The sequence below is a fragment of the Xiphophorus couchianus genome, chromosome 5 (genome assembly GCF_001444195.1).
Source record: "Xiphophorus couchianus chromosome 5, X_couchianus-1.0, whole genome shotgun sequence".
Lineage (NCBI taxonomy): Eukaryota > Metazoa > Chordata > Actinopteri > Cyprinodontiformes > Poeciliidae > Xiphophorus > Xiphophorus couchianus.
The window spans coordinates 263,758-281,941 of NC_040232.1; the positions used below are offsets into that span (position 1 = coordinate 263,758).

The 18,184-nt window shown below is 44.2% G+C and overlaps 1 protein-coding gene across 3 annotated transcripts in view; it reads left to right on the plus strand.

Annotated features, from left to right (window-relative positions):
* grin1b (glutamate receptor, ionotropic, N-methyl D-aspartate 1b) overlaps positions 1-18,184 on the plus strand; it is a 77,972-nt gene that overhangs the window by 382 nt on the left and 59,406 nt on the right. For all 3 annotated transcript variants that reach the window (XM_028017403.1, XM_028017405.1, XM_028017406.1), the window contains exon 2: positions 2,894-3,150. In XM_028017403.1, coding sequence (XP_027873204.1) covers positions 2,894-3,150 — 257 coding nt within the window. The remainder of the gene's footprint in view (positions 1-2,893; positions 3,151-18,184) is intronic.

The window sequence follows — 18,184 nt, forward strand, 5'->3', positions numbered from 1 at the left end:
GAGTGTCTCGCTTTCTGTTCAGGGGTTCTGGTTCTGCTCGGCAGCAGTGATGTGGTACCGGTTCTGATCAGGTCCAGAGGTCCCGCCGGGGCCCCAAGGGCTCACGGTTCGGTCCGGTCGGGCTTCATCCTCTGTTTGGATCTGGATCACGTGTTCCGGTTCTGATGGTTTTATTTCTGATATTTGCTTTAAAATATTTGAAGTAAAAATCTTTTACTTCAGATTTCTGTGAATTAAATGAACGAAAATGATCATTTTCAGAGTCAGAAGTTTTAAGGATCTTTTTAAAATTTGTATTAAAATATTAAAATCCAGAAAAATCTGAAAACAAAAAGTTATGCAGAAATGTTGAAAATGTTTATCATAATTTTCTTCAAATTTAAAGTTTTAAAACTGCAGAAGAAATTTTGTCATTAAAGCTGGATGTGAATTTAGAGCAAAAATAAAACATTTTCATGATTAAAAACTTAAAACAATCCAAAGAACATGTTCAGATTATTCATTAATCAAACATGAGGAATTAATATAATCTGATTAAAACTGTTGGTAAAATCATTAAATAATCATTTTAGTTCAGATTGTTTCCTGATTTAAACACATTTAAAGGGTTTTAAAGCGGTTCTGGTTCTGGAGGGATTAAATATTAATAAACATGAGTTTCTGTTTCCGCCTCTGAGTAACGATAAAAGCTGCTGCTGGTTTGATTCGATTATTAATGACGAAGCTCAGAGTTTTTATGGCCAAAAGTCTGATCAACTGGATGTTTTATATAAACTTTATGTTTTATATAACCTTTGTGTTTCTGATGCTCCACATAAAAACATCCATCATTCAGCAGGAACTGGAGCCGGCTCGTCGAACGCATCACTTCCTGTTGGCTGGAATGATGGTTGGAGAAAAAGTGATTATTTAACCATTTTTAATCCCAACCAACACAAAGAGCCGGTTGACCTCCTGACCTCTGCTGGTCCTCCGGGCTGGACGGATGGCAGAGGTCAGAGGTCACAGGAAGTGATCAGTAGAAGCAGCACTTTGATGAAACTGTTTTACTTTACCTGGATTCTGATTGGTTCCTGCTCTGATCACCTCCTTCAATAACTCAACATGATTCATGACCTCTGACCTTATAAACACCGACCCTAAAAATTAATCAACTTTAATAATAAAAACATCAATTATGAAACAAATAAAGCCCCGCCCTAAACACGAAGCTCCGCCCTAAACACGAAGACCCCCCTCCCCCCAACACATAAAACCCGCTTTAAAATGCAAACTCCAGCTCCAACAAATAGACCACGCAGATGGAGGGCAGGAAGTAAATGCAGTTCATTTATTTCTGCTGATCCAGCATCAAAATGTCTAAAGTCTGAGTCCTGTACGGTTGTTCCAGCCGTTCTAATAGAGAGAAAGATAAACGTTATTTTCGTGTTTCGAAGGCTGTTGGTCACAGGAAGTTAATTTTAAAAAACTTACCAAAAAAAGAGGAGAAAAGTGGATCAACAATCTACAACTAAAATCAGGAGGTGCAGAAACTATAGCAGTCCCTCAGACGTAAGAAAACACGGAGAGCTTCGACGGGTGCAGTAGATTCATATTTACTTAGTTTAGTTTGTTGAAGAGCACTGAATACACCGTGAAAACTAAAAGAAAAGAAAATACATTTGTTTAAGTGCCTTTGTTTGACACAAAACATGAATCCATTACAAAGTAACGCTAACTTCACAAACTAATGCGGTTCTAAACGTGTACCTCGCTCCGCTGTCCAAGGGCTGCAAAGTTTATAGCGGTAAAGTCCGAGTTGTGCTGCGTTAGCCTTTAGCCTGTTCTGAGCGCTACAGTCCAGACCAGGGGTGGGCAATCCTGGTCCTCGAGGGCCGGTGTCCTGCAACTCTTAGGTGTCTCCCTGGTCCAACACACTTGAATCCAACAGCTGAATCACCTCCTAGTGCAGTCAGGTTCTCCAGAGTCCTGCTAATGACCTCATTATTTGACTCAGGTGTGTTGAAGTGGAGATGCAGGAGGCCTGGAGTTGCCCACCCCGAGTCTTGTCCGTGGTATATTTCAGCCCAAAGTGCTGACTGACAGGAAACTAGCAACACTTCCTCTTATTTTTCGATTTAAACGAAGGCACTAACTCAACGTGAACCAAACTACAGCGCCCCCTACTGGGTACTATGGGTGACAACCTACGATCAGCATATATAAACATGGAACGGGCATTTACACCAACAATGCCAGTTTGCAGCGCCCACCTTCTAACAGGAAGGATCGCAAAGTTTAAATTATATTTAAACAGATATTTTATTAGACAGTTACTTAGAAAGACAACAATTCATATGTAAGGCAAGATATTATTTTACGCCCTAGCGCGGTGCTAATGTTGTTAGCAGCTAGCTCAGGGCCGAGTCCCGGACAGAAAAGATCATGTTTATTGATGCTAAAAGCTAAAAGCTAAATAAATGAAATGTAACCTCCCCAGCCATACAGACAGAGAGCTGTGACTGTTCCCCCACACGGTTCATGTCTGAGTCCAACACGGAGGTTCTGTAGGTCGGAGCGAATCCATGACCTGCATTGGACCTGAATCCTACAACCACTCAACATTAACCTACAACTCCTGCATGAATTTGGTTTACAGAAGCTAAATAAATGATTTACCAGGAGATCCAAGCTCATAGAAATAACCTGGGTTAGCTTGTTGTTAGCATCGTTATCATAGACTAATTACTTAAATAGCACAACTCACTACTCACCCGGCAGAAACCAGCCCACAGCCATTTAATGCTGCTTTTGGTCCTAAATGCTTGACCCAAAAGTAAACTAAATAACTGTAAGCTCCAGGCTACAGCCCGCCTCCTGTCTGTGGATGACCGTGGTTTCCTCCTCTCCCCAGTGGCGGCTCGCAGCGTGCTGCTGCTGGCCGCGCTGCACTGCTGCTCGGTGGCGCTGTGCGGCTGCGAGCCGCGCCAGGTGAACGTGGGCGCCGTGCTGAGCCAGAAGCGCTACGAGCAGGTGTTCAAGGACGCCGTGACGCAGGCCAACGACCTCTACGGCAAGGACAAGTTCAAGATGAACGCAATCTCCGTCACGCACAAGCCCAACGCCATCCAGATGGCGCTGTCCGTCTGCGAGGACCTCATCTCCAACCAGGTGAACCGCCCGGTTACCATGGCAACGGCTACCTGGCCGTGTTTTAGCTGGGAAACAGTATTGCTGCGATTCTTCACAAGCGTTGCTGCTCTAGTAAGATTAGCTAACATAAGATTAGCAAAAATGATAGGACTAGCTAAAGTGATGCTGTTAGCATGTGGGCTATCGCTAGCAGGTTGGGTGATGGATTGAGTAGGAAGGATCCCTGACAGGTTCAGACCTTTAAACTCCAGCAGGTTTGTGTTAAACAAAGTGAAACAGGATCATTATAATGAGATCTAAATGATCTGCCTCTGACTCTCCGTGTTTCTTTGACCTCTGGCCCTGAAACAAGGAGACAGTTTGGCTTTAACCAGACAAATATCATTATAATGAGTTTTATGTGTTATCAAAATGAGAAAGTTACACTTCCTTATGATTGTTGTTACTGTTTCTGCAGATTTGTCTCCTTCCTTTAGATCCAGTTTTCTTTCTCTGTATCTGATCCTGATTTTAAATGATTTTCATCCAAACCTGGCAGATAAAAACGTTACCAGTGGATGTTGTGATATTAAGCTCTCCGTTTTGTGCTGGTTATTTATTTCCACCGTCTCTCTTTAAAAGCGGCGTTTTAAACGGCTGGCTGTGTGACAGTCTCAGTCTGGGTTTGTTCAGGGACTCAGAGATGTTTGCTGAAACATTAATACTTCATGAATATGATTAGAATAACATGAGGAACAGAAGCAGAAGTGACAGAATGAGTTCACACGAAGCGTTTCCTTCATATTTCACCTGTTCTGAAACCTGAGCGCGGCCGTCAGTCTGAGAGGAAGCGGCCCGCTGGGAGCAACGCAGCGCGCCGCATGAAAGACGGAGAGCGGCTCCAGGCGCGAAATCAGAGCTGCTCTAAATATAACCGCACAAACAGACGCTCTACAAAAGACACAAATAAAGCTTCTGAAAGAGCCTGCAGAGAACTGAGCTGCTGCTGGAAACCTGAACAGAACCGGGTCAGGCGGCCGGTCCAGACGGCTCTTCATCACAGGAGGAGCAACATGGAGGAGGAACATAGAGGAGCAACATAGAGGAAGATGGAGGAAACGAGGCCAACATGGCGGCATGTTGGCCAGAGAGACGGCTGTCAGATTAACTTGCTCTCTCCGTCTGGCTCTCATGTAATCTGCCGTTCTCCCAGAGCGGCCATGGAGGGATTATCCAGACACTTTTAATCCAACAGTCTCTCACTCCCAGAAAGCCACAGGTCTGACTTTCTTCATCCTGAGCCAGGAATCCTCCGGAAATCAGCCTCAGCTTGGCTGGAAGTCTCAGGGAACAGACAATCCAGTATCTTGCCACCAGAGGGCAGTCAGGAGCCGAGCCTCCACGCACCAGCGCCCCCTGCTGGGAAAGGTGAAGCGTCTTGCCCAAGGACACAACAATAGAGGAGCTCCTACCACCATGGTGACGACGGTCGGATCCAGTAGGAGATCTGGCTTGGAAAGAGTCGCATCTCATTTTAAAAAGTTTAGATCCTGTGGATCACAGGTGTCAAACTCCAGGCCTCCAGTCGCTGAGCCACAGGTTTAGATGAGCCACAGGTACAAAACACTGGAATGAAACAGTTTAATACCTCCTCCTGTGGATCACCAGAACCTTAAGGTTCTCCAGAACCTTGATGACCTCATTATTCTGTTCAGGGGAAGCAGCAGAGGCACATCTGAAAGTTACAGGACAGCGAACCTCCAGGACTGGAGTTCGACACCTGCTGTAGTAGAACTGCTGCCTTGCTACAGAAAGGTCCTGGGTTTGAATCCCAACCTGTAGTCCTTACATGGAGCTAGCATGGAGCTAACAATGGAACTAGCATGGAGCTAACAGGGCGCTAGCATGCTGTCTCTATCAGAGGGGTGATTATTCAGCTAAATGAAAGTAAATAAAATCAAAATGTCAATGTTTCATATATTTAGCAGAGCCACATTTCCAGGTTTCAGCAACTCAACCTTAAGACTTTTAAAGACAAATATGCATGAAATCAGAAAAAACATTTCTGTTAAAGTCAGAGGTCGCGTTAACAGAATATTTTCCATATTTGACCAGTTGTTGTTTTTTTTAAACGCCAGGAAAATTTGAAGCCCGTCGGTCATTTGACAGTTATAATTAACACCCCTGACTGCACATGGGCAGACATTATAGACTTTACAAAGATTTCATCGCAGAGGCAACTAAAATCAATCAATAAAAAAAATCCTCACTGAATACAAATCTCATGGACGCTGAACTAAAGCGTCTTTCTGACCGGGAGCTGGCGGCGTGTTGAAGAGTTCTGGAGCGTCTGGTTCAGAAGCCATTCCAAATGTTTGGTCGTGGTGTGGCGGTGGACCCAAACGCAGCAGCCAGTAGTCGTAGAAATAATGAATGTTTAATGAAGAAAATCAACCAACAAAAAATCCAAAATCCAGGGGTACAAGAAAATGCAAATACAGGGCAAACCGGAAACCTGAGGGATCAACAGATGATCCAAGAAGGGAAACATGGTAACGAGACGGACCGGCGAGTCGGGGCTGGGATACAGGAGCTAAAATACAGGGAGGTAGCCAACAATGGGCCTAACGAGATGAGACGATTGATTGCAGGTGTGAGTAGTTGGCACAGAGAGGCTGAGGAGATGTACCGGGGAAAACAGGGAGCTGAAAATACTCCTAAAGAAAAACTGAGAAACTAGAAGAAAAAAAGACATGAAGGAAAAATTCAAACAAACCTAAACAGAAACAAGGCTGATCTAAGAACTAAGGAACATAGAGCTAGAATAACTAGAAGATCTAAACAAAGAAATAACCTAACTAGCATCACTAAAGGAAGAAGGTATGGAGGCAGATAAGAAGAGCTAGAAACACTACAGTTAATAACTTAACTGGAACCGCTGCAGAAAGGTTCACATAAATCAGACATGTACGAATAACTGAACCTCCGGTGATGAAATAACTAATAAACATAACTAGAATCACTGCAGGGAGCCTGAAATAAGGAATAACTAGAAGGATTAATAAAAATAAACTATAATCAGTAAAGAAAGCTCGACATGGACTCAGATATACAAGAATAACAGAACCTAAAGTAGCTAAAGAAGAAACACTATGAAGGATGAAAATAAGGAACGCAATAAGACAATTCTAACCTCAATAAATAACCTCAAATAAAACTAAAATGACCATGAAGAGGTAACCTAAAGTGAAATACAACATAACAATAATTAAAGCCCAGCTCACACTACATGATTTTAGAATTGTCGGCCGATTTTCAAAACCTGAGAGACCACACACCTGCCGATCAAAACCGATCGGGCCGATGGTGGAGCGTGTCCAGCCACATGGCAAGAGCTACACACCAAACGAACCGATTTCTCTCACCGACATTCAGATTCCAGACAGAAAATACAATAAAAAAACACTAAATCACACGTGAATTTAGAGGAAACAAACATGCCTTTGTAGAAGCAATAGCGACAGTTGGTGAGCTTATTTTAAACATTAAAGATGTAACAAAAAGGCATTGGATAAAAGTGTGGAGACAGGGCATCTCCACAGAGACGGCTTTATTTGCTGCACAATGCTATGGAGGCGAGTTACGTTTTTAATCTTTACCATTTGTGTGTTTAGATTGTTTTCTGTTCTGTCGTTTCTTTAAGCTTCAGCGGTTAATTAGTATTTGCTGTTTTAATCTATAGAATTACATTGAGAACAATGGGCACAAAATAATGGCTACAAGTCCAGTTAACTAATTTTAAAACCAGACATTAATCAATGTTTTACGAGTGACAGTTACATTCTGCAAGCGTCAAGCCCTGACTGAATGAATAATCTTATAGTTATTATGTCACGTTAACGATGAACAGCTGAAAAATTACTGGAATCAACTGCAGTACCAGTTTCGCTGCAACTCCTCTCCTGGTCATTTCTTTTTTTTTACCCCTCCAGGGTCTTTTGTGGGCTCTAGTGTCCCTTATATGATAGTAGGCTGACAGGAAACGGGGAAGGAGAAGGGGGAAGACATGCAGCAAATGTCGTCGGGTCCGGGAGTCAAACTCGCGACGGCCGCATTGAGGACTCAAGGCCTCTAAATATGGGTCGTACTAACCGCTACGCCACCACGGCACGCCCCTCTCCTGGTCATTTCTATATTCTATGCACGAAATGTTGGATAAACATTAATGTTATTTCCACATATCATCTCCGATGTCCGCTGGACTTTGGCTGTTTGGGATTCCCCTCCGTATTTTTGTAACCAACGAATAGCATTTACTCGGGTTCAGATAGCAGTTTACTATCAACCAGTGAAGTTTATTACAAGTTACTGGACTGAAACACATCATGCGGTGACAAAGGGCAGTCCTGGCGGAGTCCAACTCTTACCGGAAAAGAGCCCGACTTACTGCCGGCAATGCGGACCAGACTTTGACACCGGTCATACAGGGACCTGACAGCCCGTATCAAAGGGCCCGGTACCCCATACTCCCGGAGAACCCGCCACAGGGCTCCCTGAGGGACACGGTCGAACGCCTTCTCCAAGTCCACAAAACACATGTAGACCGGTTGGGTGAACTCCCAGAATCCTCCAGGACCCTGCTGAGGGTGTAGAGCTGGTCCAGTGTTCCACGACCAGAACCAGAACCAGACTGCTCTTCCTGAATCCGAGGTTCGACTATCCGACGGACCCTCCTCTCCAGGACCCCTGAATAGACCTTGCCAGGGATGCTTAAGAGTGTGACCCCTCTATAATTGGAGCACACCCTCCGGTCCCCCTTTTTGAACAGGGGGACCACCACCCCAGTCTGCCAATCCAGGGGAACTGCCCCCGATGTCCATGCAATATTGCAGAGTCACGTCAGCCAACACAACCCTACAACATCCAGAGCCTTAAGGAACTCCGGGCGGATATCATCCACCCCCGGGGCCTTGCCACCGAGGAGCTTTTTAACCACCTCGGCGACCTCGCCCCCAGAGATTGGAGAGCCCAATCCAGAGTCCCCAGGCTCAGCTTCCTCAATGGAAGGCATGTTGGTGGGATTGAGGAGGTCTTCGAAGTATTCTGCCCACCAGCCCACAATGTCCCGAGTAGAGGTCAGCAGCACACCATCCCCACTATAAACAGTGTTGGTGCCATACTGCTTCCCCCCCCTGAGACACCAGATGGTGGACCAGAATCGCCTTGAAGTTGTGCGGAAGTCTTTCTCCATGGCCTCTCCAAACTCCTCCCACGCCCGAGTTTTTGCCTCAGCAACCACCCGAGCCGCATGCCGCTTCGCCCGCCGGTACCCATCAGCTGCTTCCGGGGTCCCAGAGGCCAAAAAGGCCCGATAGGACTCCTTCTTCAGCCTGACAGCATCCCTCACCGAAGGTGTCCACCAACGGGTTTGAGGGTTGCCGCCGCGACAGGCACCGACAACCTTGCGGCCACAGCTCCGACCGGCCGCCTCGACAATGGAGGCACGGAACATGGTCCACTCAGACTCCATGTCCCCCACCTCCCCCGGGACGTGTTCGAAGCTTTGCTGGAGATGGGAGTTAAAGCTCCGTCTCACAGGGGATTCCGCCAGACGTTCCCAGCAGACCCTCACAACACGTTTGGGCCTGCCAGGCCTGACCGGCTTCCTCCCCCACCACCGGAGCCAACTCACCACCAGGTAGTGGTCAGTGGACAGCTCCGCACCTCTCTTCACCCGAGTGTCCAAGACATACGGCCGCAGATCCGATGAAACAAGGACAAAGTCGATCATCAAACTGCGGCCAAGTGCACATATGGACACCGTTATGCTTGAACATGGTGTTCGAAATGGGCAATCCCTGACGAGCACAGAAGTCCAACAACAGACACCGCTTGAGTTCAGATCGGGGGGGCCTGTTGTGGATAGGTGAGGGGCGGGATCACGTGGTGTTATTAGTGATTGTAGATCACCTGTGGCGGCACCTAGTGACTTCAGTGAGTGGGTGATGGGGGAGGTTTTACTTTTTGCTGACCGCTTTATGCTAATATAGTTTTTGTCCTTGATCACTGTCTAAACCTGCGGATCCGGTTTTAATGCTCTTTTGGACACTGTTCTTGGATATTGATAATATGACAAAATAAAACCATCTTAACTGCATCCTGGAATGGCGTTTTTGATCAGCTGGCGCGTCAACAAGGATTCCCCTATTCAGCTGCTCGGCGACTTTGTTTGACAGTCGCTAATATTTGTCAGCAAAAAACGAAACAACGACAACGGAGTTTTCTCGCCCAGCTGGACGCCAACGCGAGCCCACACACCACAGCCACTATATCTACGAAAGAGGATCCTTCGACAAAGAAGTAGAAGACGACAGTGGTATGTAACCTGAATGATTGGTGCTGCGTATTGCTCTTTTAACGCAGTTTGGTTCTGCCATGTGGAGCTGTTGTTGCGACACGCCCCCCGCTACGTTTTGCTCTGAGGCTGCGGCATTTTGGTGTGCGAGTGTGTTGTGGCTCTGCGTGCGTTCAATAAAGTTTAAGAAGTCGCTGTTGCCTGTAACTTTGCTCTATTTTGGATTAAAATGAGTGGATTGTCTGCTTTATCAGCTGTTGAGAAACCTGAAAAGGATAAAAGAGCGATCGTTCTCACTGAGAAAGCTCTCGCAAATAAAATTGAAACGATCCAAACAGAGCGGAAAAAGTGTGTAAAGAAAATGAAAGGTGTAATATCATCCCTTAAAGAGCTAATGAAAGATGATAAAAATTATTCACAAGTAAAATCACTACTGGATGATGTTGTTGCGCAACACCCCCCCCCTCCTTTCTGTCTCTACTCTCTCACTCTCGTACTTCCTCTTCTGAGAGGGGAGATGTGCTACCAGCTCTCCGTCTAACGGGTCCGTTGAGTTTCCTAAATCTGCTGGGATTTACCCTGTCCAGAACTGAAGTAAACTCTGTTTAAGCTGGTTTCGAGAAACGATTCGCCTGGTTATCTGACGGCCTACATCCAGGTGTCCCACCCTTCTTCCCCCTGTGAATTAGCCAGACTGAGCAGCCTACAGCCAACTAGTTTCACAGAGCACACCTGTTAACGGTCGCTCGTTCTCTATTTTACAACTTGCATTTGTTATTGAACCAGGTAGGTTTTAGTGACTCGGGCGAGTCCCAAGGATGAGGTTTTAAATATGGGCTACCAGCAACCTAAAAACATTTTCCACCTCTTCCTCTCCAGAATCAAACATCACAGCTATTTTACAACCATCAAAGAACTTTAAGGTGACTCATTAACTGAATGTCCACAACATCTTTTAGATTTTCTTTATGCTAAATATTTTATTAGTAAGGCATTTTTGCAAGGGTCAGTACAGCTTAATTCAGTAGCAGAAATAATCAAATAAGTAAAATCAATCATCTAGTCTATCTTTCCCTACTGCTGACACTGAGAACTAAAAAAGGGAACCTTTGAGAGAGACGGACGGAGTTTGGCGTTTCGAACCCCAGACCTGGCTTGATGATGAAGAAGGTGTGGCAGCAGGAGGAAGATGTTGATCGGCGAAGGCCAGGATCTCCGCAGGTCCGATGAGCTTCTTCTCCGCATGGATGCTGAGGTCACACAGGACTTGGTGCTGGCAGGAAAAAAGGCACTAGTTCTTCTTCCTTGTCTTTGTCTTCATCTTTGTCTTTGGGGTCAGAACCCAGCCGATGAGAGAAGTGCGATTCGAAGCCACAGGTTGTGGGCCAGACGGGTTGGTCTCCATGTGCAGGACAGTCTCCGGCTCCGTGGCCCCGGCTCTTCTTCAGCTGCAGAGTTCTTTGTCCATCTCGATCTTGGCTCGAAGCTGCCCGGAGGATCCAACGAACGGTTCCTCTTTTGCACTCACCTTATATAGGGTTCATCCACCCCCCTGGTGCGCCTGCTGTCTGCTTAGACAGATGATCTCATATCCATCACTGTCTTACAGACATTTCCTGATGTCTGTGCCAATGTCTCAGGGTTGCTCAACCTCCTGTGTCCCTTGCCTGCACAACCTTTCACCTACTCTCTACCTCCAACATATCAGTGATGTTTAATTGCAGTTACACCTTTTTACACCATTTCAAGTTTAATGTCAAAATCACATTTATATCACATTTATTTTCTTTAGCTTCTCTGATTTAGCATTCATTTATAATTTTATAACCATAACTTATATCACATTTATTTTCTTCAGCTTCTCTGATCTATCATTCATTTATGATTTTATAACCATAACTTATTAATTATTCTTATTATAATCTTAATGTGAGTTATTACAGATGTTTTTCTGAAAAGAAACCAAGAATAATACATGATTCTAATTATTTACTACTAAAGTTACAGTTACTTGTTTTTCTTGTAGTTCCCACAAATATAAGTGTATTATTACAAGTAAACCAATATTCATATAAGTATTTTACTTTGAATCTTATCCAATTACTAATAATGTTTAGATTTAATTTTTTAAAACTTTCATGCTTTAAAATAGTCTCAACTATTTTTATAAATCTGCAGGCTGGAAACTTCCTCTTTTTCCAGGAAACCTGCTTTTCCTGTTTAATGACTCTCTCTGACTGACTATGATTTCTTATGATTAGATAGAAAAAAGTAGAATTAAAGCAAAGTTTGCATGAGACAAAAACAACACACACAACTAGATTTATTTTATTGACACTTAAGTCTAATGTTGGGCCTTGATATCACTTGAGTGATTCATTTTAAAGATAACTTTATTATTACTGTTAAACTAAAATCTCTAGCATGGGGAAGTGGGATGAGCTCGGATTTTCTTGACACCCCCTCCACGAGGTCAGACCTTTCACATGCTGGGAGTCCATCACCCTCCTGCAGTTCGCCGTCCTCATCCACTAGAAAGAGAAGAGGTTCGTCTGGGATGTGAAGATGCAGATTCTTCATCCTCAGTTGTCACAGAGGGCTCAGTGTAGTCATCAAAACTCCACTTCTCTTGACACCCCCTCTTTGGAGTTTTGATTTCCCCCATGAGGTGATGAATGTCGAAGAAAACTTGGATCGCTCTGATTCTTCTACAGGAACCTTCGCTGGATGAACTGTCGGTTCTTCAGGATGTGGAATGGTTCTTTAGGGAAGATGGGCTGAGACAGAAGGCCTCAAAAAAAAAAAAAAATCAAATTCTGGCTGTTCAGCAGAGCAAAGCAAAAAGCATAAGCATCATGACGCTTTATCCGTAATCATGATCCTTTTCCATTTTAATCCATCAGGTTGTGACAGGAGTTCTTCTTTAGCATAATCCAATTTCTTCACGGCCCTCCCAGTCCAAAGCCTTGAAGTTGTTCTTTGAACGGCAACCTTCCTGTAATAGTGGCCAGTCTAATATAGGATGGCATGGTGCTTGATTCTCTGGCCATCTTCTTGTAATGTTCTGGTTCGCTGTAGCTAAGAACTGGCTTGAGCACTGCTTCCTCATGGACCCCTTTCTTCATCAGTAGTACTGTGTTGAAGTTCAGTACTTACTTTACAAAATCTCGGGCGTTGAATCTCAGCTTGATCACCGTAGATGCAGGCCGATCTTGAGCTTTAATCCAAACTCTCTGCCCTGTTTTCAGTGACACTTCAAGCTGCAACTTCCCTTTTCCTTCTCTAAGCAAAAAGGAGAAGTGTCTTCGCCTCCCTGCTTTCTGTGACGTGAACGGAGTTCCTCTGCAGGGGAAGACCTGCTCTTCTAGCAGTTGTCACTGTGTCCATCAGCACCAAGAGGTACTTCTCACCTCTCTTTCCTGTTGTCCCCATTGGCTCTGCTACGTCCATGCAGACTGAACCCCATGGGACTGTGCTCTTGATGAACAAACCTTCCATCCGCTGCCCTGGGTGCCCTGCGTATCGACCACATACCTCAAAGTCACACAGCTGCATCGGATGGGCTGAAGGGACATCCAGCAGTCCTGCTTGCTCAGTTCTTCACGGGGGTGTAGCACGCCTGCATATTCGAGGGCCTTATGCACGCACCGTACTACCTGCTCCCCGTGCTACTCTAGGACCACCTGTCCTTAGGTGTTCTGTCCCACTTCTCGGTACCGACAAAGACGATCTTCCTTTGTTGGACATAACAGTCCACTTCATCATTCCCACGCCAATGAGCTCCCTCATGCGTGTGTGCTCTTTGATGCTCAACTTCTATCTCCAACTGCATTTTTAGCTCAGCAATCTTTTTCCACAAATCTTTGTGTGCCACGGGCTTGCCCTTTGCAGTCTCGAAACCATTTTCTTCCCAAATGGCCAAGTCCTCTCTAAGGGCCTGAGCACAGTAGTAACTGTCAGTTACTAACCTGGCACTCTTGATTTTCCTTTTCACCAGCTCCAGCAATCCTTCCAGTACTGCCGTTACTTCTCCGGCTTGAGCACTACCGGGAGCTTTTCCTTTCTGACGGCATTTCTCTCTGCCATCCTGCTTCAGAATAAATCCCCAGTATGCCGACTGGTCGGACCCCTTTCTGGATCCATCGGTGTAGATTGTCCATTCCGGTTGTTCTGGCTTCTCAGATGTCTCTTGCGGTCATTTCTTACTGGTGGGTTGTGCTGGCCCAATTTCAAGCTCCGGGTCCAGCAGGATGTCTTTAACCATGTCTGCGTCTGTGTGATGATGTCAGCTGCTGGTGTTTGTTCCTCTGTTGCCGGATGTCTTCTCGATGGCTGCAGTGGAGGACGCGGTGTGCTTCCTCATCCATCGTCGGCTGATGACACCTTTCTCCGTCTCCTCTGCATGGTTGCTGGCTGGTCTGGTCAGCATTACATCACGAACCACTCCAGCAAGAGTGAGCCAGCTTTCCTTTGTCAGGGGTTGATGTTTCAGTTCCTCATTCTTGGAACCAACTTCCCCACTTGCTTCAGGTCTGAGTCACAGTAGCTGTGTAGAAGCTGATGCAGTTCTGTTGAGGTCTCCTCATTTTCCAAAGGATCTGGACGGCCGGCTTCCTCCGGTTTCTTCCCCAGATTTTCCTCCTCGAAGTGATCATCCATCACTCCGTCTCTCTGTCGGTTCGAGTTGTCTATCCCCCAAAGCCTCTCTTTAGCCTTCGAGCAGGGATGGGTCTAGACTATGTTGGCTACTAGCTTCACTGTCTGGATCCGGTCATTTATCCTCAGTAGAAGCTTTCCCTCACCTGTATGCTATACAGTTACTGCAAGGGTTGTGACTGACGGCCTTATCAGTCACCATTAACTCTATTCCCTAAGAGTTAACCATCCAAGTGAGCTATTCAGAATCACACATCTGTTTTTACTGACTTGGTTTATGGGGCCCTCCTACTCCGTTGGATCGAGCCCCACGTTGGGCGCCACTTGTTGTTGCGCAACACCCCCCCCCTCCTTTCTGTCTCTACTCTCTCACTCTCGTACTTCCTCTTCTGAGAGGGGAGATGTGCTACCAGCTCTCCGTCTAACGGGTCCGTTGAGTTTCCTAAATCTGCTGGGATTTACCCTGTCCAGAACTGAAGTAAACTCTGTTTAAGCTGGTTTCGAGAAACGATTCGCCTGGTTATCTGACGGCCTACATCCAGGTGTCCCACCCTTCTTCCCCCTGTGAATTAGCCAGACTGAGCAGCCTACAGCCAACTAGTTTCACAGAGCACACCTGTTAACGGTCGCTCGTTCTCTATTTTACAACTTGCATTTGTTATTGAACCAGGTAGGTTTTAGTGACTCGGGCGAGTCCCAAGGATGAGGTTTTAAATATGGGCTACCAGCAACCTAAAAACATTTTCCACCTCTTCCTCTCCAGAATCAAACATCACAGCTATTTTACAACCATCAAAGAACTTTAAGGTGACTCATTAACTGAATGTCCACAACATCTTTTAGATTTTCTTTATGCTAAATATTTTATTAGTAAGGCATTTTTGCAAGGGTCAGTACAGCTTAATTCAGTAGCAGAAATAATCAAATAAGTAAAATCAATCATCTAGTCTATCTTTCCCTACTGCTGACACTGAGAACTAAAAAAGGGAACCTTTGAGAGAGACGGACGGAGTTTGGCGTTTCGAACCCCAGACCTGGCTTGATGATGAAGAAGGTGTGGCAGCAGGAGGAAGATGTTGATCGGCGAAGGCCAGGATCTCCGCAGGTCCGATGAGCTTCTTCTCCGCATGGATGCTGAGGTCACACAGGACTTGGTGCTGGCAGGAAAAAAGGCACTAGTTCTTCTTCCTTGTCTTTGTCTTCATCTTTGTCTTTGGGGTCAGAACCCAGCCGATGAGAGAAGTGCGATTCGAAGCCACAGATTGTGGGCCAGACGGGTTGGTCTCCATGTGCAGGACAGTCTCCGGCTCCGTGGCCCCGGCTCTTCTTCAGCTGCAGAGTTCTTTGTCCATCTCGATCTTGGCTCGAAGCTGCCCGGAGGATCCAACGAAAGGTTCCTCTTTTGCACTCACCTTATATAGGGTTCATCCACCCCCCTGGTGCGCCTGCTGTCTGCTTAGACAGATGATCTCATATCCATCACTGTCTTACAGACATTTCCTGATGTCTGTGCCAATGTCTCAGGGTTGCTCAACCTCCTGTGTCCCTTGCCTGCACAACCTTTCACCTACTCTCTACCTCCAACATATCAGTGATGTTTAATTGCAGTTACACCTTTTTACACCATTTCAAGTTTAATGTCAAAATCACATTTATATCACATTTATTTTCTTTAGCTTCTCTGATTTAGCATTCATTTATAATTTTATAACCATAACTTATATCACATTTATTTTCTTCAGCTTCTCTGATCTATCATTCATTTATGATTTTATAACCATAACTTATTAATTATTCTTATTATAATCTTAATGTGAGTTATTACAGATGTTTTTCTGAAAAGAAACCAAGAATAATACATGATTCTAATTATTTACTACTAAAGTTACAGTTACTTGTTTTTCTTGTAGTTCCCACAAATATAAGTGTATTATTACAAGTAAACCAATATTCATATAAGTATTTTACTTTGAATCTTATCCAATTACTAATAATGTTTAGATTTAATTTTTTAAAACTTTCATGCTTTAAAATAGTCTCAACTATTTTTATAAATCTGCAGGCTGGAAACTTCCTCTTTTTCCAGGAAACCTGCTTTTCCTGTTTAATGACTCTCTCTGACTGACTATGATTTCTTATGATTAGATAGAAAAAAGTAGAATTAAAGCAAAGTTTGCATGAGACAAAAACAACACACACAACTAGATTTATTTTATTGACACTTAAGTCTAATGTTGGGCCTTGATATCACTTGAGTGATTCATTTTAAAGATAACTTTATTATTACTGTTAAACTAAAATCTCTAGCATGGGGAAGTGGGATGAGCTCGGATTTTCTTGACAATGAGTTAACACACCTGTTTCAAGAGGCCATTATATTGCATGAATCTTTGCTGCCTTTAATTACGCTTGATGAGAAAGATAAACAAAATACATGGTTTTCAAGTATCACTAAATATAACAAAGGATTTATTGAGGATGTTGAAATATGGCTTTCTGAAACAAATAAATGCTCGAGCAGGTCATCCTCTGACATGTTACGGTCACAGGAAACTCCATTAGGAAAAGAAGTGGAGGTTCAAGAACAAATGGAGCCTCCGTTATCTGCTAATCTCCAGCATGACATTCAAGATGATGTGTTGCCATCAGACAGTGTTTCAAATCAAGGAAGCAAGTCAAGCTCCAAAGTATCATCAACTTCATCTGCACGTCTCAGGGCAGAAGCTGAAATGGCTGCTTTACTCACACGTCAAAATATGCTCAAAGAAAAACATGCTATTGAAGAACAAGAGGAGCAACTTAGGAAAAGGAAAGAACAGCTTCAACTTGAAGCAGAAATAGCTGCAACTGCTGCAAAAGTGAATGTGCTGAAAATTGGATCTGCAGTACAAAGCTCAGTTTCATGGAAATCTAATGGAATGGAATCCTATTTTAAAACTAAAGGAAATGCTGTTGAAACTCTTAATGATAATACTTTTGTTCCACAGACAAAGAGAAATACAGTTAATGAAAATGCAGAGCTTCAAATAAAAACAGTACAACAAAAAGTGACAAAGAAGAAGTTTGCACCTCTTCTTGGACCTTCTCATTCTGTAAGCAGAACAATATCGAATATGCCTCTGCAGCAAGCTGCTCAATCAGCAACCAATGAAAATCTGTTATCCATTATGGAGAAACAAAATGAATTAACTTGCATGTTGGTTCATCAACAAAGTCTCTCTTCACTACCCAAAAGAGAAATTCAACCTTTTGATGGCAATCCGCTTCATTTTCAGGCCTTTATGCGCTCATTTGAACAGGTCATTGAATCAAATACTGGTGATCCTGACGATTGCCTGCATTACCTCGCACAGTACACCAGGGGGCAGCCCAATGAACTTGTCAAAAGCTGTCAACATATGTCTGATGGTGGTGGATATGTAAAAGCAAAGACTATGCTGTATGAGCATTTTGGAAATGGACATGTTATTGCATCTGCTTACCTGAATAAAGTTCATTCGTGGCCATTGATTAAATCAGAAGACGGAAAAGCTCTTCAGGCATACTATTTGTTCTTACGTGGGTGTTGTAATGCGATGGAGGACATTCAGGATCTTTCTGAATTAAACACACCTGCTAATATGCTTGCTGTGATTAAAAGATTGCCATATAAATTAAAAGATAAATGGCGAACAGTAGCATGTGACATCCTCGAGAAGCAGCATCGAAGAGCAACATTTATTGACATTGTTTTCTTTATTGAGCATCAAGTCAAAATTATTACAGATCCTGTCTTTGGGAACTTAATTGATGCTCCATCAATAAATTTATCAGCCAAGAGTACAGATGGAGGGAAACGTTTTTCTTGCCCAAGAACTACAGGAAATAGCTTTGGCATCACTACCTCTGCTGTTGAGAGAAATAATCAAGACCCTCAGACTGATGTGAAGATTTGTTTGTTTTGCAGAGGTGGACACAAACTGGAGTTATGCTCTCTGCTTGAAAAGAAACCTCATAATGAGAAGATTTTATTTCTTACAAGAAATGGCGTCTGTTTTGGTTGCCTGTGTACAGGGCACATCA